This window comes from Sapajus apella, unplaced genomic scaffold, assembly GCF_009761245.1.
Source record: "Sapajus apella isolate SASKATOON/1434 unplaced genomic scaffold, GSC_monkey_1.0 scaffold251, whole genome shotgun sequence".
Lineage (NCBI taxonomy): Eukaryota > Metazoa > Chordata > Mammalia > Primates > Cebidae > Sapajus > Sapajus apella.
Window position 1 is genome coordinate 333,750 of NW_022437191.1, and position 23,753 is coordinate 357,502.

At 42.5% G+C, this 23,753-nt stretch overlaps 2 protein-coding genes, 2 non-coding genes and 1 pseudogene across 4 annotated transcripts in view; 4 read left to right on the top strand and 1 right to left on the bottom strand.

The window, feature by feature from the left end:
* The window catches only part of ZNF391 (zinc finger protein 391), a 108,038-nt gene that overhangs the window by 7,056 nt on the left and 77,229 nt on the right, over positions 1-23,753 (top strand). The window lies entirely within an intron of this gene.
* Positions 544-615, top strand: TRNAQ-CUG. The gene has a single exon. It is a non-coding gene; the product is annotated as a tRNA-Gln (tRNA).
* Positions 3,424-3,505, top strand: TRNAS-GCU. The gene has a single exon. It is a non-coding gene; the product is annotated as a tRNA-Ser (tRNA).
* POM121L2 (POM121 transmembrane nucleoporin like 2) lies at positions 12,904-16,188 on the bottom strand. Its single transcript, XM_032271823.1, has one exon. It carries the CDS (start codon positions 16,075-16,077, stop codon positions 12,973-12,975), a length of 3,105 nt encoding a protein of 1,034 aa, XP_032127714.1. The 5' UTR covers positions 16,078-16,188; the 3' UTR covers positions 12,904-12,972.
* Positions 17,055-19,401, top strand: LOC116545208 (annotated as a pseudogene).

A 23,753-nucleotide genomic window follows, 5' to 3' on the forward strand; every position in this document is an offset into this window, starting at 1 on the left:
GATGTTACCCCGGCAAAAAACGATTTTTGAGAAAATGATTAGATCTATAACGAAAAGGAGTAAAGCATCTCAGGTCTCTGACTCAGATTTCTCACCTGTAAAATACGGTTTATGGGTCTCATCTCACAGCGCGGTTGTGAGCCTCACAGGCCAGGTAACAATAGAAAACACTTGTGACAAAATCCGGCACAAGGTCACCTGGCACACTGTGTGCCTGGCGCCTGGCACAGTCTTGTTTAACAATCTCACTTGTTTTCCATTAATAAAATAGAGGCCCGGGGTCCGGGCGCCAAGCTCCTAAACCACTTGAGAGGAAATATAGGGGTGAGATGACTCCGAACATTTGGAAGTCAATGTTTTGCACTAAGACTCTGGTGTAAAAGGTGTTGAACATAGGCATGTGGCAGGTAAGCGTCTTCGTGACTTAATCCTCCAAAAGGAAAAGCAGAGTGCACCCATCTCGCTAACTATGGGACATGGAAAAGGAACCTAAGGTGGAGAAATAGGTCGCTTATGACTTCAGGAAATAAAATAACAGCTGTGGGTTCCATGGTGTAATGGTTGGCACTCTGGACTCTGAATCCAGTAATCCGAGTTCAAATCTCGGCGGAACCTTGACTTTTGTCCTCTGCATCGGAATCGCCATCTTTTCTCCGCAGTCTATCCTGGTGTTCATACAAATCACTCCACCAAACTTTATTCCTGATATTCCCACGTCCCATCTCTTGAGCGGAATATCTTTAACTGTCAACCAAAGAATGACTGTGTTTTTTCTGCGTACAATTTGTTCTTTGGAGAAAAAAGAGAAATCTCAAAAGGATATGCGCGGGGAAATCACGCGAGCCCTGCTGGAACTGGAAATAAAGTCTCCAGAAAAGATCTGCAAACGAGTGAGGAGACGGTAGGCAGGAGGCTGGGGAGAAGAGAGAAAGGAAACGGACAGAAAAGTTGGGATGGAAATTCAGAAAAGGATTCACCTACTTAATGGGTCCGGGAGATCTGACAGTCGCGGAAGCCAAGAGAAAACTCCTCAGACGAGACCACAAAGGGATAGAAGCTCAACTTCTAAGGGCTGAGCCGGTGGAACAGGTGCCGGGGAAGATAGAACGGGCGACAGCCGAGAGTCAATAGAGACAGATGCTGCTTCGGGTTTCCACAAGCAAGTTTGACTTGGACAGAGAAGAGGGGAAATGAGCTGAAAATACTCCCTGCCCCAGAGTACCAGAGTTTACTCTGCACCCCCTCCCGCCCCCTCGACCCTTCCCCCACCCCCACGTCCTGCAGCGTTTCCTAGCGAGGGTTCCCTGAGCGCAGCGCTTGGCGCACAGCAACTAGACTTTCTTGGCATTTCCACGTCTGGGCTTGGACCCGCTCCTGAAGAAGGGGTTTCAGAGCTCAGACCCTCTTAGACGGATTGGAGACGTTCAGTCACCCAGAAATTTCTGGGGAGGTTTGGTTTTGGAGAGGCGGGGACGAAAGAGGAAAGCGGCAGGCGAGGCGGGGAATGTGAGCAGGAAAAAGCGCTTCCGAAAAGGAAGGTCTGAGAAGCCGCGCGGCGACAGGGCGGCTGGGCCGGCGACCACAGGATCCTAGAGGCTATAGCGAAACATTGCCCCAAATGTGTCTCCCCTAACGCGCTAGCTCCTTCTATCTTCCCCTGCAAATCATTCTTTTTACATAACATCTTGCTGTGACAGAACAAGACACAGAGTTGTGTGTCTCAGTTGTGTATTTTACATGATTTTATGAACTAAATGCTGTCTCTGAAGTCTTGTATAAATGAGACACAGAGTTGTGTCTCCGTTGCGTATTTTACACAATTTTATGAAGGAACTAAATGCTACCTCCAAAGCTTCTGTAAACAAGACACAGTTGTGTCCCAGTTGCATATTTTAGATGATTTTATGAAGGAACCTTCACATTTCTCATTTACTTCCGACTGATAATATTTCATTTTCTTTTTTTCTTTCCTTTTTTGAGATGGATTTTTGCTCTTGTTGTCCAAGCTGGAGTGCAGTGGGGCGATCTTGGCTCACTGCAACCTCTGCCTCTCGGGTTCAAGAGATTCTCCTGCCTCAGCCTCCCAATTAGCTGGGAACCACCACGCGCAGCTAATTTTTCTGTATTTTTAGTAGAAACAGGGTTTCACCATGTTAGCCAGGCTGGTCTCGAATTCCCAACCTCAAGTGATCCGTCCCCTTTGGCCTCCCAAAGTGCTGGGATTACAGGCGTGAGCCACCTGCACCCGGCCTCCATTTTCAACATAACGGAACATGCATATGCCATGGAAGGTTAGTGTTTTCATTTTTTTATACTTACTGAGACTCCTAGAAAAATTCTTTGACTTTTGTTAAATATGAATACAAATACAAATATGAATATCCATAAAGTTGTATATTTTACATGGTCCCAAATCTTCTCGCCATCACTTCTATTTATTGCTACCGTTTATTAAATTTAGATAAACGTAATGGAAATGTGTTGAAGATTCCACTTTAAATAATGTACCTTAAATGATCATAAAACACCTTTTGGAATTCCCGGACTTACTCAAAACCACAGTCTACTGATCTTTTTGCTGTTAATTCCACCGAACTTTTCTTACTCCAGCTATAGGAAGTATTTATCCGTGGACACATAAATTGATGGAGAAAAAAAAATATTAACACTCATGTCACTAAAAGATGCATTTCCAATGCAACTCTACCTTTCATATATGCCAAATTATTTATCAAAATTGTTGATTTCGGGTTTTTTTATTGTGTGCCACCATGGGGTGTAAAGGTAATTCAAACCAGAAGAAAAACGATGAAACTCTTAGGGATTTATGTTCAATGGAAATAACAAAAATTTAGAGGTTTCACTTTAAGTATTTTCCATTGCTGTGTGTCATGCTAGGGTCTCTAAGCATACAAATATATAATATTGGGATAAAATTCCTTGGCGGAAACAGAACAGAAATTCGTTTACAACAGAAAAAATTCCCCCCAAATTGTTGGCTGCTTAGCCTTCAATAAGAAGGGCTGTAAGGACTAATTTGAGATCTGAGAATGAGCAATGAACTAAGGCAGGTGAAGTGCCGGCAGAGAGAAGAGTTAAAAGACTGCTGTGGGTAGAAAAAGAGAAGAAGGAGAGCATGGAGCTTCGGGAGAAGAAAAATCCCCGTAGCTGGAAAGCCAGTATGGATACGGAGGAACGATGACACTGGAGACTGGACATACGGGACCTGGGTAGGATCATTAAACTGTAAAAGGTTCTCCATAAGAAGGTGGAGAGAGCTTGTTTTGTAATAGAATTCTTTAAGGAGACTACAGTTTGAAGGACATTACAATACATATCAACGTATCACCAGAATCAAACTGCAAGGCTTTGTCAAAAGTAAGCCTTAAATGAGTATCACCCAAAAGGGAGCACCATCCAACTGACGAGGTGGCCGAGTGGCTAAGGCGATGGACTGCTAATCCATTGTGCTCTGCACGCGTGGGTTCGAATCCCACCTTCGTCGGTCTTTTTTGCTTTCTGCCGCAGGTCTGAGTTGTTCTGAGAAAAGTTACGTGGATTAGATCACCTACATCTTTTCTCCTTTTGCTTCCTCTCATTTCTCTCAACCATCTGTCTGTTTCATTTCCTCCTTAGGTACCACAGATTCTTGCAGATCTGAGTGGAATAACTCTCCCTTCTTAGATTACAATTTACTATATCCAGCACATGGGCTGCGGGCAATGCCTGCACCTGAAGGGCTCTTAGTCAAGGTGTCCCCATGGCGCAATGATCCCTTGCTCTCCTCACACAGCACCTCATGTTGCAAAGCCAAAGAACCAAAGGCTTTGGTCAGGCACTGATTACCCTCTCCTTCTCCGAACACGCTTGTGTGTCACCGTCCTCTCTACTTACATAGGAACAAGTAATTTGTACCTTTGTTTATTGTCAAAGTAAAGTGCTTTGGAATCTCCTGTCTTCGATTTGCTTCAAAACGCTAGTTGGTGTTGGAGAGTAATAGACAAAACAACATTGACAAAATACTAATTGTTTAAGCTGATTGATGGGAAGTTGAATGTTTGTTATACTATTCTTTTTCCTTCTTCAAATTTCTATTAAAATGTTTCTGAATTATTGTTATTATCTATTGAGACAGAGCCTTACTCTGCCAACCAGGCTGGGGTGCAATGGCATTATTTCGGCTCACTGCCGCCTCCACCTCCCGGGTTCGAGCGATTCTTCTGCCTCAGCCTCCCGAGTAGCTGCGGCTGCAGGCCCCCGCCACTACGCCCAGCTCATTTTTGCATTTTTAGTAGAGATGAGGGTCTCACCATGTTTGCCAGACTGGTCTCAACCTCCTGACCTCAGGTGATCCACCCGATTCTGGCCTCCCACAGTGCTGGGATTACAGGCGCTAGCCACCACGCCTGGCTGACACTGACTTGAAGAACATGGTACTGCTCATGTTTTTAAAACATAGAATATTTCTTATTTGGGCTTTGTGTGATTTTTCCCCCCTCGTAACTGGGTTCACGTTATGCATCCCACAGAGAATAGCATGTAAGTGACGTATGGTTCTCAGGAGTATTGAATCTGGAAACATGCCATGTCCATTGTCCCTCATTGCCAGGTTAATTCCAATCACACAGTCAAGTTGCTATATGTGTATACTTTCCCCCTTGCAACTTATAATCAATCTGTGGGAGATGCCTAAAGATCATACAAATAACTTGCTCCACATCAAAATTTTCCTCTAGAGTTAGCATCTATTGTAAATTCCTACCTGAACCATATTTACTATGATGGTTGCAAAATGATTTTTTTTTTCAACTCCAGAATGTTCTTCACATTTACCAGTTTTTACTTTGGCATTCTGTTGTAATCAAGAGTCCCCCTTTAACGTCTGTTTATGTAGTTATTATCAGTATGGACTCATAAAATCTTATTTTTCAGTGGTTTACAATTCCATTATTGCCTTTAATAACTTTGGTAGTCTGTATAATGCAGATTTTGTCAGAGGGAGCCCTTCAAGCTGACTACTCTGTTCTTGTGACATTCTTCCGTTACATTTCTTTTTTTTTTTTTTTTTTTCTTGAGACAGAGTTTCACTCATGTTACCTGTTACCCAGGCTGGAGTGCAATGGCGCCATCTCGGCTCACCGCAACCTCCGCCTCCTGGGTTCAGGCAATTCTCCTGCCTCAGCCTCCTGAGTAGCTCGGATTACAGGCACGCACCACAACGCCCAGCTAATTTTTTGTATTTTTAGTAGAGACGGGGTTTCACCATGTTGACCAGGATGGTCTCGATCTCTTGACCTCGTGATCCACCCGCCTCGGCCTCCCAAAGTGCTGGGATTACAGGCTTGAGCCACCGCGCCCAGCCCCGTTACATTTCTTAAAACTTTCTTAATTTCGGGCATAACAACTTGTTCTAGGCTCAACTGCATTTGCCCTGTCCCAGTCCTGAAGTCTCCTATTTCTCAGAGGTGATCTTTTAGTGAGGAATAACATTGGAGACCAATATCCAGGGCCTAAGTGTACTTACTGCTTCTAAGGCAGCTTTGCTTCTTGAACCTTTTATCAACAGTATCTAGGAAATACATGTGTATACTCACATACATAATACATAAATAGACACACATATATGTACATGTGCACATATACATGGGTATGCATATACATATGCATATTTTAATAATTATGAGTATCCAGCAATATTTACAATTCTTTTTTTTTTTTTTGGAGACGGCGTTTTGCTCTTGTTGCCCAGGATAGAGTGCAATGGCACCATCTCGGCTCACCACAACCTCTGCCTCCCGGATTCAATCGATTCTCCTGCCTCAGCCTCCAGAGTAGCTGGGATTACAGGCATGAGTCACCACACCAGGCTAATTTTGTATTTTTGGTAGAGATGGGGTTTCTCCATGTTTCAGTCTGGTCTCAAACTCTCGACCTCAGGTGATCTGCCCAACTCGGGATTACAGGCGTTAGCCACCACCCCCAGCCCAATATTTACAATTCTTTGCCTTCCCGCCATCTCCTATCTCTATGATTCTCTTCCACAATTAGAACACTGGCTGAAATGATTTACTCAAATGAATAAATCAACACATTTACTCATGTGACCTATCCAATAATACACCTAAAATTGTTTCAGAATTGCTTTGTCCACATTACAACAGAAAACAAAATCAATTAAAAAGAGTCCAGGATTTGTTTGCGATTCTCATCCTGCCCCAAGTTAAAAATAACTTGGTCTGGTTCTTACTTTTTGTGCACTATGGTTTGGTATTCACTTGAATACCAGCCCAGGCTGGAATGTAGTGGCGTGATCTCAGCTCACTGCAATCTCCACCTCCCCAAGGCTCAAGCCACTCTTCCACCTCTCCAGAATAGCTCTTTTTTTTTCTTGTGGAGACAGGGTTTTGCCCTTTCTCTTATGCTGGTCCCAAACTCCTGATCTGAAGGATCGCCCTTCTCAGCCTCCCAAAGGGCTGGGATTACAGGCATGAGCCACTGCCTCCAGCAACCGCTACAGTTCTAGGTAACTGACTTCATTGCTTCCTGATTTATATCCCACCCTACCTTTTTTTTTTTTTTTTTTTTTTTTTTTTGAGATGGTCTCTCTCTGTCACTGGAGTGCAGTGGCGGGATCTTGGCTCCCTGTAACCTCCGCCTCCTAGGCTCAAGCAGTTCTCCTGCCTCAGCCTCACGAGTAGCTGGGATTACAGGTGTCTGCCACGACTCCCGGCAATTTTTTTTGTGTTTTTAGTAGAGACAGCGTTTCACCATGTTGGCCAGGCTGGTCTCAAACTCCTCACCTCAGGCGATCCACCCGATCCACCCGCCTCGTCCTCCCAACGTGCTGGTATTACAGGTGTCAGCCACCGAGTCTGGCCGCTTCCTGATTTATCCTTCTACGTGTCTGCCTTCTTATTTCCCCTTTTTTCTTGCACCCCAGAAATTAATATAGTACTATAAATATTCCTTTGCATTTTGCTTTTTCTTCACTTAACAATGTCTTCAGCTGGAGGCGGTGGCTCACGCCTCTAATCCCAGCACTTTGGGAGGCTGTCGCTGGCAGATCATGAGGTCAGTAGTTCGAGACCAGCCTGGCCAGCATGGTGAAACCCTGTCTCTACTAAAAATACCTGAGCATGGTGGTGCCCGCCTGTAGTCCCAGCTACCGGGGAGGCTGAGGCAGGAGAATTGCTTTTATCCAGGAGGCGGAGGTTGCTGTGAGCTGAGATCGTGCCACTGCACTCCAGCCTGGGCGACAGAGTGAGACTCCGTCTCAAAAATAAACAAACAAAAACAATGTCTTCCAGAAATTGCTCAGTATCAGTTAATAGATGTCGTCTCTATTCACTCTGCTTCACAGTATTCCAATGTATACACACTTGTAGGTATAAACTCATCTCCTTTGATTGGACATCTGTTCAAAATGCTTTTGGGGGTCAGTGGGTAAAAATAAATTGAAGATTGTTGGCCTAAGGGGTCTCCAGATAAGAACGTCTTCAAAGTAGCAAGATTAAAGGAATAAAGCATGTTCCCTTCATCATCTTATTTCTGTTTGTCCCATTCATTTTTTATGTGTAAGTTCTCATTAATGAACGTGCTCATTGTTTAGAAGAATTTATTTAAATTTTTTAGCCATAGGTAATGACTCACTAAAGAGGGCTTTACATTTTTTCCTCAGGATCGGGCGTGGGGGGCTATTTCTATAATCCTAGCATTTTAAGGGACCAACGCGGGCGGATAGCTTGAGCCCACGAGTTCGAGACCAACATAGCAAAGCCCTGTTTCTACCAAAAATACAAAAATTATCCAGGCGCGGTAGCCCACGTCTGTAGTCTTAAAAAATCCACATTTCCTCAACAACAAAATTGCAAATATCTTACTAAGACTCCCCTCCCCCATTTTGACTATGAAATCCTTAACGTAAACTTAAAACATTATATAAACTTAAAAAAAAAATACATTCGATTTCTGCCCTTACCATTTCAGATTTAACTTATTTGCTTTTGTTTTTTCGTGTAAAGTCTACATAACTCTAGTTTATGTATGTGGGGATAAAAATGGTTTCTTCATGATTAACGTATATTGCTTTAGAGAAGAATTCACAAAACATTCTCATTAGCTATCTAAAGTTTACAAATCACGCGTGGAAGCATATAAAGGAGTGACAATGAGCAGGAGAGTCTAACCTAAGTAAAAATGCCAAGCAGCTGACCCTTTGTAACCAACCACGGGTTCTGCACACGTGGATTCAACCTACCGCGGATCTCAAGTACCGGCAGAAACCCTGCGGCTATACTGAGGACGTACAGAAATTTTCTTGTCGTTACTCCCTAAACATAGCAACATAACAACTACTTACATAGCATTTGCATCATGTAAGACAGCGGCTCCCAACCATTTTGGCACTAGAAACCGGTTTAGTAGAAGACAATATTTTCACGGATGGGACTGGTATCCCGGGGATTGGGGACCCCTGATATAAGGTATGATAAATAATCTAGAAAGGGTTTAAAGTATACTAGTATACTACAAGATGTACATATGTTATATGCAAATAGTTGGTCATTTTTATATCAGGAACTTGAGCATTGGTAGATTTTGCTATCCACAGGAGGTCCTGAAACCAACCTTTCATGGATACCAAAGGACGACTGCGTAGTTATTAGGCAGAAGTAAAAAATGCTTTTCCTTTGCATGTACAAAAATTATAAAACCATAACATACCAAAGATAGGTGTGTATTCTATTCACTGGAAGACAGAACTTGAATCCGTTGGAAATTAATGTTAAATTTGTCATCTCTCTTTGAAATGAGTGATAAGGGAAGGTATTGCAAGAACAGATGAGAAAAGAAAATGATTAATGCCAACTTAAAGGAGAAAGTTTCCTTTTTGGCCAGGCGTGGTGGCTCACGCCTGTAATTCCAGGACTTTGGGAGGCTGAGGCGGGAGGATCACCTGAGTTTGAGAGTTTGAGACCAGACTGAAACATGGAGAAACCCCGTCTGTACTAACAATACAAAATTAGCCTGGTGTGGTGACTCATGCCTGCAACTCCAGCTACTCAGGAGGCTGAGGCAGGAGAGTCGCTTGAACCCGGGAGGCAGAGGTTGCGGTGAGCCGAGATTGTGCCATTGCACTTCAGCCTGGGCAACAAGAGCAAGAATCCATCTCAAAAAACAAAAACAAAAAACAACAACAACAAAAAAAGCAAAGTTTCCTATTAATGTATTAATTCCAAAAGAAAAATATAAAATAAATGGAGCTCCAGAAAGCTAAGAAATATTTCTTGTTTAAGGACAATGTTAATCCATTCAATATTCAGGAAAACATGTACATTTGGAGCACGGATCTAGACTTCAGAGGCAAAGAAATATCTCCTGAGTGTGGCCAGGAGCTCTCTCAATCTCTTCTATGGCTGGCTGCAACTGCTCCGTGAAGACCACATGCTCTTTTATTGTCTTTCTTTGTGGCTTCCTTTCATCCATTGTTGTGAGTGGTTAGGCAAGTTGAGTACTAACTGTGAGAGTCCAAGAGTGGAGCAGAGATTATATCGTGAGGTCCTTGGATAATGAGTAAAGAGAGTCAGGCTGTTTCTGGGACAATGGTGGGGAAGTCAGTTAAAATTATTGGTGGGGAAATCAATACATACAGCACACATGCTCATGCACAAACCCACAGGCAGGTAAACATATAGACACACATACACAGGCACCAAACAATTGATAGCTATCCTCTTTAACCAGCCCTTTAATTTTATTAAATTCCAGCATTCTCTCTTTTAGAGAATCCAGTCATATCTTGCATGGAAGTTTCACTTGAAATAAACACAACAACTTTTAAGGGGAGTTATTCCGTTTCTTTATGCTAGGGTATCAGCCAATAAGACTTCTAATCTAATTGCTGAACACGGAATCTTTGGGGATTGAACCTGGGGTGCCCTCCCTAAGGGAGCAAGCCGTAAGTCTTACTATATTCTTATGCTGTGTTGTTGCAGGATAAAAAGCATCTTTCAAACATTTTAGACCTGCACTGTTTGTGTACTCATTATCTACAGTGGCTATTGAGCACATGAAATGTGGCTAGACTTAGCCTGGGGAACATGTTGAAACCCCTTTTTCACAAAAAATTAGGCATGGTGGAGCACACCTGTAATCCCAGCTACTTGGGAGGCAGAGGTGAAAGGATCACCTGAGTGCGGGAGGTCGAGGCTGCAGTGAGCCGAGATCACACCACTGCACTCCAGCATGAGTGACAGAGTGAAACCCTGTCTCTAACGAAAAAAAAAAAAAAAGAAATGTGGCTAGACTTAATTGAGATGTGATATAAATGTGAAATACACAACCGATTTTGCACACTTTATGTGAAAAGAAAATCTCAATGATAATTTTTTTCAAATTAAAGATTATAATATTTTTGGTATTTTAAAGAATACATATCTCCCATTTTTATTTTTTATTTATTTTATTTATTTATTTAGAGATGGAGCCGTGCTCTGTCGCCCAGGTTGGAGTGCAATGGCACCATCTAGACATACTGCAACCTCCACTTCCCTGGTTCAAGCGATTCTCCTGCCTCAGTCTCCTGAGTAGCTGGGATTACAGGCACATGCCACCATGCCCGGCTGATTTTTGTATTTTTAGTAGAGGTGGGGTTTCACCATGTTGGCCAGGCTTATCTTGAACTCCTGACCCCGTGATTCACCTGCCTCGGCTTCCCAAAGTGCTGGGATTACAGGATTCAGCCACCATGCCCAGCCCCATTTTTTTTCTTTATTCTTTAATGTGGCTTCTAGACTATTTAAAATTATATACATGGCTCACTTTTGTGGCTTGTGTTATATTCTGTTGGACTATGGCTGGTGTAGGCAGCCCCCATCTTGTGTACCATACATTTTTATCATGACCTGTTTTCAGTGTCCACTCATTAATATATCACTAATTTTACCTTTGTAAACTCATTTCTGATATTCTTTAGATTAACTAGCAAAGCATCTGCTATTGATCCAGAAAAGAGAGCTGAAGCAATTGGACCATTCCTAGATTATGAATTATTGACTAAGGAAAATGACTGCCTTCCAGGTGTAGACTGAAAATAACCCATATTTATATCACACTTTCTACACTGGGGAAAGTTATAGACATCATAGGTGTTAGGTGTCCAGAAAAAGGACCGTGGAATGTACCATCAGCTAAGAGGTGTTGTCTTCTCCCTGTATAGAGGCACTAGTCAAAGGGCTTCACATGCTTAATTTTCCCATGAGCTATTTTCTATGATCATCATAATTACGCAAAAGGCACAGCGTGGTCAAGAAAGTTGCCTATGTGAGGTGAGCTATGTGTTAGCCTTGATTTGGACTGTGCTATACTTTTACCACTACCCTGCACTCCAGGAAGGACCCGTGGTGAGGGTGAGGAGCACAGTCTTTGGAGCCAAACTACCTGGAAACAATTCCTTTTAAAAATTTCATATTATTTTTCATCGACAAATCATAATTGTCTACATTTATGAGGTACAATGTGATGTTTTGATATATGTATACAGAATGGAATGATTAAATCAAGCTAGTTAATATATCTCGTACTTACCTTGCCTATCTTTTTTTTTTTTTCATACCCAGATGAGCTGACTTACCTATCATTTTTTATGGTGGGATGTTTGAAATTTACTCTCTTATTTTGAAATAGGCAATTCATTTTTGTTGATTTACAGTCACCTTGAAGTGAATAATTGAAGGCTTAATAATATTTCATTGTGTATCTTAGCCACAGTTTCTTTATCCATTCAGTCACTGATAGACACTTAGGCTGTTGCCATGTCTTGGCTCTTGTGAATAATGCTGCAATAAACATGGGAGTGCAGATATCCCTTCAACACATTGACTTCAATTTCTTTGAATATATATTGAGAAGTGAGATTGGAGTATCATATGGCTGTTCTGTTTTTAGTTTTTTGAGGAACTTTAATACCATTTTCCATAACGGATCTACTAACTTACATTACTACCATCAATGTACAATGTTTTCTTTGCATCCTTGCCAACACCCCAGACACAAGTCATGCCTTTGTCACTTTCTCACTGTGTGTCTTTAGACAAGCTATTTGGCTTCTTCATTTGTTCTGTCCCCATCTGTAAAATAACAAGTGAAACAGTGCCTACCTCATAGGATTGTCATGAACTCAACAGTTTGACAGTTTCTCATAAGGTTAATAGACACCATGTGACCTAGCAATAATACCACTCCCAGACATTTTCCTAGAGAAATGAAAACATACGTTCACACAAAAACCTGAACATCAATGTTTATGGTGACTTTATTATGGAGAAAAAATGGAAACAACCTAAATGTCTTTCTACAGGTGAATGAATAAACGAACTGTGATATACTCATACAATTGAATACAATTGTAATTGATTTTTAATCAGCAATGAAAGAAATAAATTATTGGCTTATGTAACAACTTGGATACATCTCAGTGGCATAACGCTGAATGAGGGAAGCCAATCTCCGAGGATTCCATGCTGTTTGATTCCATTTAAGTGACACTCTCTAAAAGACAACCTGTAGTGAGTGACAGAGAACATGCTAGTGTTTACCAACAGTGGGGATGGTGGGATGTATGAAAAAATGCTTACTGATAGACATTCAACTGGTTTGCAAAACCTGGATACTATACATGCTGCTGCTGTGCACACACTGCACACCTGACACAGAGAGAAGTGGACAGGAAGGAGAAGGTGAGGTCTGTTCAAGTCCAACGCGTTTGGTTGCACCTGGCCTTAATCTGCTATCACCACTAGCTGCTTTAGCCCTTCACGTTCTTCAAGGATGTAGATTAGGACACACAGGGTGAACATCTAAAGCTCCAGCTTAAGATCTGGAGTATATTTACTTTAGAAAATTGGAAGACACTGAGGTTTTTCAGAAGCAATGCTGAGGTCCAAATTAGGGTGAAGTGACAGGGAACACAGACTACTTCTTGTAGGCATGATGTCTTCGGGAATGCCTTTGCTCCCGATTCTTTGGGGTTTTTGATTTTGTACCAATGGAAAATGAAGGGGCTGATGATCTAAAAGGTCCTCTCCCAACAGAGTCCTGGGCAGGTGGAAAAGGCAGCCCAATACCAACACTGCTGCCTGCCTTAGCTTGTCCAGGGACAGGGGTGCTTTGAGCAATGGGGGCCATAGACTTTCTTGCAGAAATGTTGGCTCTCCCCAAGTCAAAAGCTGTGCTGTGGCTGGGCAGGCCTTGAGTGTTTTGGCTCCAGCCTTTTCTGAAGGGGATCATGGTGCTAGTGGTCCCACTAGGCAATACTCCAATGCTGAAAGCTCCAGAGGGAGAGATCATGTCTGGGCCAGTCATTCTGATCCCAGACTCACCACAGTCCATAGGGGTCACAAATCCTCCAAAAGCAAAAGGTCGTGGGGCTCTGCTGCCAAACACTGAGCCAAAAGCCCCACTTTGGTGGGTCTGAGTTACAATTCTAAACCCCGTTGTACTAGCTTGACTAATGGGAAAACCTCCTGGAATGCTGCCAATGCTTGGCCAGATGCTGGCAGGGGTTTGAGAGGTAGAGGCTGAGGGTGTCAAACCCCCCAAGGCTGACTGAGTGGTACTGATGAAGGCTGGCTGAGCTGGAGTTGGCACTGGGGTTGGCAGTGCCACTGCTGAGCTCCCAAAAAGAAAAGAGCTACTGACACTTTGGGTAAAGGCTGGCTGGGAAGGCCCTTGCTTCTGTCCATCTGTAGCACCAAATACAGGCTGGGGATTGGCTCCTTGGGATACTGGGAAAGGTGGCCTTGAGCTTGATCCCAAGGGAACTGTGATGGTTGGGGTCAGGTTGGAGATGCTGGGGGAAGATGCAGGCCAGTTCGTGGGTACTAGGGCTGAGGCTGACAGAGGTCTGCCCACACCCCTGCAATGAGCAGTGCTACTTCTAGGAGATATCTGGACAGCACTGGAAAGGACCTGGGTAAAGATGGTGACTGTGTGGACAGTAGGAATGGTGGAACGGTGGTGTGGTGGGAAAATGAAGCCTGTGGCTGGGGTGAAGTCGGCCCTGAAAGCCTGGGCAGTCCCAAGCAGGAAAGTGTGGCAAGTGGAAGGGACAGAATAAGTGTTGCCTATGGCACTGGTAACATTCACCACACCAAAACCCAAAGGTGGCTTAAAAGCAGAGTCTTTAGGTTTGCTGGCTAGGGTGGTGGACATGACCGCAGAGGTAGCCTTGACCATGCCGTGGAAATGATGGGTAGAAGCAGGAGTAAACGGAGGAGGCGTCTGCTTGGAGGAGAAAGGAGCTGTCATGGGCATAGTTTTAAGTGGATCTGTGCTGCCAAAGATAGGCTTGAAGGTAGGAGATAAGGTTCCCTGAGTTGCGGAGAGGGAAGAGTTTGAAGATGCTGCGGCTGTGACTGAAATTCTGGAACATGAGGAGCTTCCAGTGTCACTACTGTGTAGGGTCCCCAAAATTGGTTTTAACATGAGATGAGCAGAAGTTGCATCAGAAGGTACAGATGCAGAAAGATGGGGAGTTGGGCTACTCACCATTCCAAGCAGAGTACTTTGGATGGTGGGTGGTGCAGGTGGGTCCGGGGGCATGGCAGAACTGTCAGCCTGAGAGGTTGAAGGTGGCCAGGTGGTGTAAGTGACTGCTGATGTGGGAGAGGTGGGGGTCAGCAGGATGAAAGTAGCTGTGGGCTTGGAGTCCAGAGAGGTGCCTGGAAGGAGCTCTGGCTGTGAGCACCCAGGTGGGGTTGGTAGGCTGGGTGTCTTCGAAGGAGAATGGGCCACACTGGTTTCCTCTCTCATGGATTCTGGGGAGGCTGGTGGACCTGGAGACTTCTGCATTTTTCTTAAGTTTTCCAACTGAGGATTTGCCCCCTGGATTAGATCTGTTTCTGAAGGCAGAGTGGGAGATAGGGAAGGCTCAATAGCAAGCCAAGTCTTGGGGACAGGGTCTGTGGTGATGTCAGTTGTGTCTTCTCTTGCTTTATTGCTCCACTGTAGCTCAGCTTTCTTCCTCAAGGTCAAGTTCTCATCAGAGACTGCATAACCAAGCTGGGGAGGTGGGACCTCCGAGAGCATGTTCTTAGGACTAGACAGCAGCAGTGGACTCTTTTGATCTTGCTGCCCCAAACTTCCAGATTCTCCTGGGGTCGCAAAATCTGATACCAGTGGGCCTGGAGAGTAAGAGTGATGACCACGTTTTTTCCTTTTTATTGGCCACTCTGGTGTCTGGACCTGTACACTGGGAACACTTCTCTTCCGAGGCTCTGATAAATGTCTGGAAGAGCTGTAAGAGCTGGAAATAGCATTTCTTTTGGAGCTGAGGGGGCCACCTGTGTATATGCTGGACAAGGAGCTCATGGAGGAGCAACTGGGTCTCTTAGTCAAGCTGTGATCTGATCTCCAGGAGTGGAGGATTCTCTTCAGAGGCCCAGGCCTGGGCACAAAAGAAGTGAGGGTTCCATTTTTCATCAAGGGCTTAAATGCGGATGGTCTGGTCTCTGGACTCCTTTTCTTACTGTCCACGCTCTCAGGGAATAGTGGTTCTTCCAACCTCCCTTTCCCTTTTCTGCACTCTCTGAGAGCCCTCAACACTGTCTCCTTTGAACATGGATCTGGGGTCTCCTCAGAGGGTGGGGGACCTGCAGGGTCAATTACACCTTCAGGAGAAGTGGAAGGAGGCACCCTCTGGTCAGGAGGAGTGATCTTGATGGTCACTGGGCTCCAAATTGGCCTGGGGTGCCGAAGAGACCAAACGGTGCGCTTTAAGTAACTTTCCCACCAGTCTGAAGGGAGAGGCCCCAGGGTGGAATACTGGGCCTTCTTCATGGGAAAGCGCCTCCAAGCCTCGTTGACCGGCCACGTGGTTGGATCGGCAGGATCCAGGTTCCGAGGCCTCCTCGCAGGTCTATGCCGCGGGGCAGGGTGGGCGCGGTGGACAAACTGAACCCGATGGACTTGGCGAAGGGGCTGAGTTGGCCGGCGCTTTGTGTGCCTCTCGGGCAAGTCGGTGCGCACCTGGGCCGGGGACGAGGGCGACAGCCCCAGTTTGCCCAGGAGACTGCCCATGAGGAGAGATGAGGCGCAGTCAGTGACTTACAGCAAGGTTTTGGCTTCCGAGGTTTCCGACGTCTGCAGAATCTGATCCAGTCCAACAGCGCAGTGTTCGGTTGACGGTTGAGATTCACGCGAGAGGAATGCGCGAGGGTCTCAGGGGGCTTGGCACCCTCCAGGCCCGGCACCCGTGGAACTGGGGGCACGGGGGACTTCGGCAGCGCCAGTAACTTGCTCTGCTTTTTGGAGACCTCAGCGGGGCGCTCGGACCTCTGCTTACTCCACAGCGAGTAGCAGCAGTCGGTGCGGGGAGAGGAACTTGAGAGGAAGCGCACGGCCCCTTGTCCCTGGAGGGCAGCGCCTGCCTGGGACCCTGCGGTCTGGATTCACCGAGTGGGTGGCGCAGAGCTGGAATCCAGCCGGTGCAGTTTCCAGGCTCCGACTACTGCGGGCCTCGAAGGAACAGGCTCAGCGGGCTCGGGGGGCTCGGGGGCTCAGCGGGCTAGGGGTACTCGGGGGGGCTCGGCGGGCTTAGGGGGCTCAGGGCCCTCCGGATCCCCTAAGTCTGAGTAGGGAGCACTGTCCGCGCCCTGCGGGGTGAGTGCTGGCGGCTTTCGCAGGTGCGCGCGGGACTGGAGACCTGGACCCGGGGATCTGCGCCGGGATTGCATTTGTGGCACTAGCAGTGGGGATGGCAGCTGATTGAGGATACCGGCGTTTCTCCTTTTCTTTTTTCGATACAGAATCTCGCTCTACCGCCCAGGCTTGAGTGCAGTGGCACGATCTTGGCTCACTGCAACACTCCAAGTAATTCCCTGCCTCAGCCTCCTGAGTAGCTGAGATTATAGGCGCGCCCCACCACACCTGGCTAATTTTTGTATTTTTAGTAGAGATGGCTAATTTTTGTATTTTTAGTAGAGATGGAGTTTCACCATCTTGACCAGGCTGGTCTTGAACTCCTGACCTCGTGATCCACCCGCCTCGGCCTCCCAAAGTGTTGGGATTACAGGCGTGAGCCACTGCGTCCGGCCGTGTTTCTCCTTTTCTGCAGCTCTTGACTCCTTCAGTGGGTGCCAGTCATTTGCTAAGGCACAGCCCTTTAGGATCCACCACTGCCTCCCAGCTTTAATTACTGTTACCTTGACAAAGATTTTCATAAACACCTAGAGGGAGGGAAAAAAACAACACTCTGGTCTTTCAGATAGGCTTTGAGCTGGTGTATTCCTTATCTCTAAGCCAAGCCACTTGTAACTCTGTTTTAGCTATAATCTTCTGCTTGCATGGACCCCAAAGATCAATCAGAGGTACAAGCAAGAGGTCCTCTTAGGGCTTTTTGGAGCATGGATCTGGCCCTGGGCATGCAGGTTGCAGTTCCCCTTCCCTTGTGTGTAAGTCTGAAGTCTCCAGAGAAACAGAATCAATAGGATATGTATGCATGTGTAGAGTATTCTGAATACTGCAGGGCAAGCTGGAGACCAAGTTTTTAATATAGCTTGCTGTAAAGAAACATAGGAAGTTATATGATAACTAGATGGTAATTCAATGTCAGGAGAAGAACTGTTTATTTGTTAAATGAAAAAGACTTCATCAACCCTGTTGGCTAATGGGAAAGTAAATTGATTTAATACCTTATTACATTTGATCACTTTGTCAACTTCAATTGAACCTTTACTCTATTTGTAAAAGTATTAAATATGCTTCCCAAGCAAAGAAAGTTCTTCAGAAGAAGCAAAATTAGCATTTTAATACCATAAATTAATCAATAGTTAACCATATTCTATAAATACATTTTATTATTCATGAAATAACAGTGTGCTACAATTAGTATTCTGAAAAGTGGATTCATATTCATATATTGCTATTTATAGGTTACAAATATTACCCGTATATAAAAAGTAGAAAATATTTCAAGTTACAAGTTTATAATTAAAATGCAATACTAGAATTTGAGATAAAATTGTTTTTTATTATATGCAAAATTGTCTTTAAAATAGAACAGACCACTCCTGAAAAATGGGCTAGAACAGATGTTAAAAATGTGTATGCAAAGCTCAACTGCCACATAAACTTCATCTGCTGTCTAGATATTTGAACAGTACATGGCATCCAGCCTCTGGAAATCCCACAGAGTGTAACAAGTTCATGAACAGTTGAGTATTTGTCCCTCTTTCATGATAATTTTCATGTCGAAGTTGAAATTTCTTTCTAAGAATTCAGTGATTGCTAAACTTTCATATGTGGAATATATTTATGCTGCTGTTGAGGCTGTGCTGGCTTTAATCAAAAGATCCAAGAAAACCATGAATATTTTGTATTTAAGTGACACAACACTGGGAATCTTACTTGTCTTTCAACTGGCATTGGGCTTATGGGGAACTTACTGCTATTCATTACATATATGCACATCTTATTTCAGCCCCATCAGAACAAGCCCTTAGATACGATTCTCATGCATCTGACTTTGGCTAATGTTGTAACAGTTATCATCAGAGGTGTTCCATGTATAATATCATCCTTTGGAATTAGAAGCACTTTTGTTGATACTGGTTGCAAAACAGGGCTATACATTTATAAACGGACACAGGGCATTTGCATATGTACTTCTCTCATGAGTACATTTCAGGCTGTTGTTATCAGTCCTTGCCATTCCAAATGGGTATCACTCAAACCTCAAATCTCCCCATAAATTTTTCCCTTATTGATTTATTCCCAAATAAACAAGATGCTAATCAATATGTGGGTCGTTATAAGCACTGTAGCCACCAGCAAATCCACTAATGTTGGACTTGTATATTCTCTGTAAACCGTAAAACAAGGCAGTTTATACACTACCATGCAATGATATTTCTAAGTGCCATGTTTACTCAAGGTTCCTCTTTTTGTTCCTCACGATTTGGACTAATTTCTACGTGGTGACTATTTTCTTAAGGCATCACAAGACAGTTTTTCATATTCACAGTTTCAATCTCTTTCCATAGTCTTTTCCTGAAGCAGAAGCCACTTATGTTATCTTGTTGCTGGTGAGCTGCTTTGTTTTCTTTTATGGGACTAAAAGAATGGTGTCTTTCCATTTATGTTAGCTCTATATATGACAGCAACCTAATGCTGAGGAACATTCCTAGTTTTGTTTCATCTTCCTACCCAATTATCTGCACTTTGATGTTGATTAATTATGATAGTAGAGTTTCCAGATTAACCTGTGCCATTTTAAATAAGATTATTTCCCCCTGCTCGCCACACAGCTTTCTATTGCATCAAACGAGTCCTGGTAAAAATTATTTTAAGTATAAGAGAACATGTTTCTTAATTTTTCTGAGTTTTAGAAATTTAGTCCTTTAGCCTGGGAGGTCCAAGGCTGTAGTGAGCCAAGATCATGTCACTGAACTCCAGCCTGGGTGATAGAGCAAGACCCTGTCTGACAACAACAACAACAAAAAAAAAAAAAAAAAAAAAGGGGGGGGGGAAAAAAAAAAAGAAAGAAAAAGACCTGGGCCCAGGGGCTCACGTCTGTAATCCCAGTACTTTGGGAGGCTGAGGCAGGTGGATCAGCTGAGGTCAGGAGTTTGAGACCAGCCTGGCCAACATGGTGAAACCCCATCTCTACTAAAAATACAAAAATTAGCCAGGCAGGGTGGTGTGTACCTGTAATCCTAGCTACTAGGGGGGCCCTGAGGCAGAAGAATTGCTTGAACTTGGGAGGCAGAGGTTGCAATGAGCTGAGATTGTGCCACTGCACTCCAGCCTGGGCAACAGAGAAAGACTCCATCTCAGAAGGAAAAAAAAAAAGAAAAAAGAAAAAGAAATTTATTCATTTGGTTGTCATACTTGAAGAGAAACAAAATACAGTATATAATACAATAAAAAATAAATTTAATCCTGATAGCACCTAGGTAAAAAAATTGAGAAAAAAGTAATCCACTGTGGTTCAATCTATGAAAGTTTCTTCAAGCATAAGTGTGCACATTGCAGATGAATACATAAAGTATAAAATACATACAGATACTAAAAACATGGATTATATCAATAAAAATTCTAACGTAGTAAAAATAAAGAAATGTTAGGACATGGTAAAAATCAAATTCCAAGGAGTGGTTATCTTTAAGAGGTTTGGAAGAAGATGTGAAAAGAGTTGGGAATATAGATGACTTCACCTTCATTTGTAATCTTTCATTTCTTGAATTGGCTTATATGTTTATTAGTACTTCACATCTGTATATATCCAAAATACCCTGTAAATGAGTTTAAAATAAACAACATTTGCTCTTATTTCTATACTTTCTTGGTATATTTCTCAAATTTATAAGCCATTTATTGGCACAAATTTTTCTTTTTTCTTTTTTTTCTTTTTACTGAATATAAGGACTGGCATATTTGCACAAATTTTTCATTGGATTTATAGAGTTAATTAGATTTCTAGGTTCCCAAAAGATGCTTGGCATGGAACACAATTTATTTCTGTTTCTAAATAGACACATTGACATGTGATTATGTAAATTTCAAAGGATTCAAATATAGGGAGGTTACAGGATGGGAAGTTAGATACGCCTCTTCGTACTTCTTCCATTTTGTAGTTTAGACACAATAACTGAACAGCATTAATGTTAAAACAGAAATCTTAAGACTGATGAAATGAACTCTTTGTATTAGCCAGGTGTCGTGGTGGGTGCCTATAATCCCAGCTTCTCAGGAGACTGAAGCAGAAGAATCACTTGAACCTTGGAAGGGTAGGAGTGAGCTGAGAGGGCACTACTGCAGCCTGGGCAACAGAGTGAGACTCCGTCTCCAAAAAAAAAAAAAGAAATGAACTTTTTGTGGCAATAAGATAGCAAATTATAAACAAGATCTAAGGCCATGCCAGGCAATGGTTATGTAACACACCAATACACTTAAAAAATAAACTCTATGCTAATCGACACAAGGTTAATTTTTTCCTTTTTCTCTAACAGCTAAACAAACACCGGCTTCAAGATAAACAGTTAATAATAATAATAATAAAAAAAACCAGTAAAAAAGTATATGAGAGAACACAGTAAAAAAAAGTTACAGCTCACCGCCCATTAAGCACTGACTAACTGACCCCTCCGTTCCACAAGCCATAACTACAGCTTTGTTTAGACCACAGACGAGTTTCAGTAACTTTCTCCTAATAAAAAGACCACCAACCACAGACTGGTTCTGGCCATTACAGAGGCTGCTTCATGTCCCTGCTTTATCTTCATGTCCCTGCTTCACCTTTTGACAAATAGGGCTTAATTGTAATACTTTAAAATATTAAGTCTCAACCCATAACATAGTAAATGTAAGTGACATGTAACTTACACGTTTATATATGTGCATATTCCCCCTTCAAAAATATTCATAACTTCTCCTATAACCTGTTAAATATGTATGTTTAGCAAACTTGTTCAGCATAAAACTCCTGCCCAACCTTTCCTCCCTCAAAGTGTCTCCTTCTGGCTTTGGCTGGAAGCTACACTTTCCAGCCTGTCAGGATAGCCAGCATACAGGCTGCAATTATTTTTAAAAAGTAAATAATTCTTCCAAATTTATACATCTCATGATTTTTCAGTTGACAAAAGTATAGTCTTGAATACATTTAAAAAAATAAAATGCTAAAAAAAAATAAACTCTTAAGGACTTCTAGAAAGAACAGGAAATCATAATGTTATAGATCATAAAAGAAGGAAACAAGAGAGTTAAAAGCCGAAAAATGAAATGGAAAACAAACATATAAAGAAAATAAACAAAGCCAAGGGCTGGTTACTTGAAAATACTAATAAAATTGATAACTACCTAGCAAGTCTGGTTAGGTATATTCTTATATATAAAAGGTCATGGAAATTACTAATATCAGAAATAAAAAAGGACACCACTATACATCCCTGAACACAGAAAAAGAGTATATGAGAGAATATTATAAATAACATGGCAATGCGTTTGAAAATGTAGATGAAATGAAAAAAATTCCTAGGAAGACACGTTACAAAACCTGATACAGGAAGTAATATAAAATTTAAATAGTCCTATACCTATTAAACAAATGAATCAGTAATTTAAAAACTTTCTCACAGAGAAAACTCCAGGCCCATACTGCTTCAAAGGTGAATTCTTCAAAATATTTATGAAACAAATAACATGAATCTTGCACAAACTTTCTCAAGAAATAGAGAAAAAGAAACACTTGCTAAAATATTTTGTAAGACAAGCATACTCTTGGATATCAGATACATCTTATGTGTCACTTCGGATTCTCTTACCATCTTACCTTTCAACTTGTTTTACCCCAGTAGTCACAGCAACCAATTTCCTCTGTGCAGAAAACAACAGGACTTCACTATTGACCTCTGTGACCTTCTCATGTTCTGCTACAAGGCTTCTCTGCTGCTGTTGAGATGCTGTTGAGACATGAGCTACTGAGAGATATTTGATATCTGCACATGCACAACCTGTATACGTAGGGCTATTGATGCTCTACAGAGAAAACCTTTGATCAGTTAGATATAGTGGCTGACCAATAATTTTTTTTTTGAGATGAGTCTTGCTCTGTCTCGCAGGTTGGAATGCAGTGGCACCATCTTAGCTTACTCTAACCTCCGCCTACCCGGTGCAAGCGATTCTCCTGTCTCAGCCTCCCAAGTAGCTGGAATTACAGGTGTGCGCCACCATACCCAGCTAATTTTTGTATTTTTAGTAGAGATGGGTATTGCTGTGTTGGCCAGGCTGGTCTTGAACTCCTAGGCTCAATTGATCTGTCCGCTTTGGCCTCCCAAAGTTCTGGGATTACAGGTAGGAGCCACCATGTCTAGCCCTGATCAGTAAATTTTCCCGTTTCTTCCCCCAAGTAGCCTTCCCTGAGATTTCACTCCTTAATACATTAATAATACATTATCATTAGATTCAGTGGGTGCTGTTTAAATGCGTGTGTTCTGTTTGTAAAAATTCATCAAGGTTTACACTTATAGGTAGAGTTTTATGTATGTGTGTTATGCCTCAATAACATCTTTAAGACGATATTATTTGCAATAGCTCCAGAAAACATTTTTCAACCTAGAAATAACTCTTACAAAACTGTGCAGGACCTCTATTCAGAAAACCATAAAACATTGTCAAAAGGATGTAGAGAATACCTAAATTATTCTAATGATATACTGTATTCATTGAATGGAAGCATAAAAGATTATAATTCTCCTTAAAATGAATTATAAAGTCTATGCAACAAAATTAAAAGACACTGTTGTGAAAATTGACATGCTCTTTCTGAACATTATATAACCATGCAAAGATCCAAGAATAGCCAAGACTACCCTGAAAAGCACAAAATGAGAGGATATACATAGATAGATATCAAAGCTTATTATAATGCTATGATAATTAAGACAGTAGGCAATTTTCATAATGATATAAAAATAGGACAGTGTAACCAAATATAGTATCCAGAAACAGAACCAAGTATTTGTAGACAACAATTTATGAAAAAGAGAGGGTTGGCACGGTGGCTCACGCCTATATGTTTATTTGTAATAGCCCCAAAATAAAAACAGCCTAAGTGTCCATCAACAGTAGAATAAATTGGATAATAAAAATACAATGGAACATTCCACTGCCATGAAAATGAAATCACTGCTATATTTAGTAACAACGATTAATTTAAAGGCATAATTGAAATCAAATACAAAAGAGGAAAAACAATA

Excerpts from the sequence above, each read along its gene's own strand:
- POM121L2 (XM_032271823.1), bottom strand. The coding sequence starts at position 16,077 with ATGGGCAGTCTCCTGGGCAAACTGGGGCTGTCGCCCTCGTCCCCGGCC.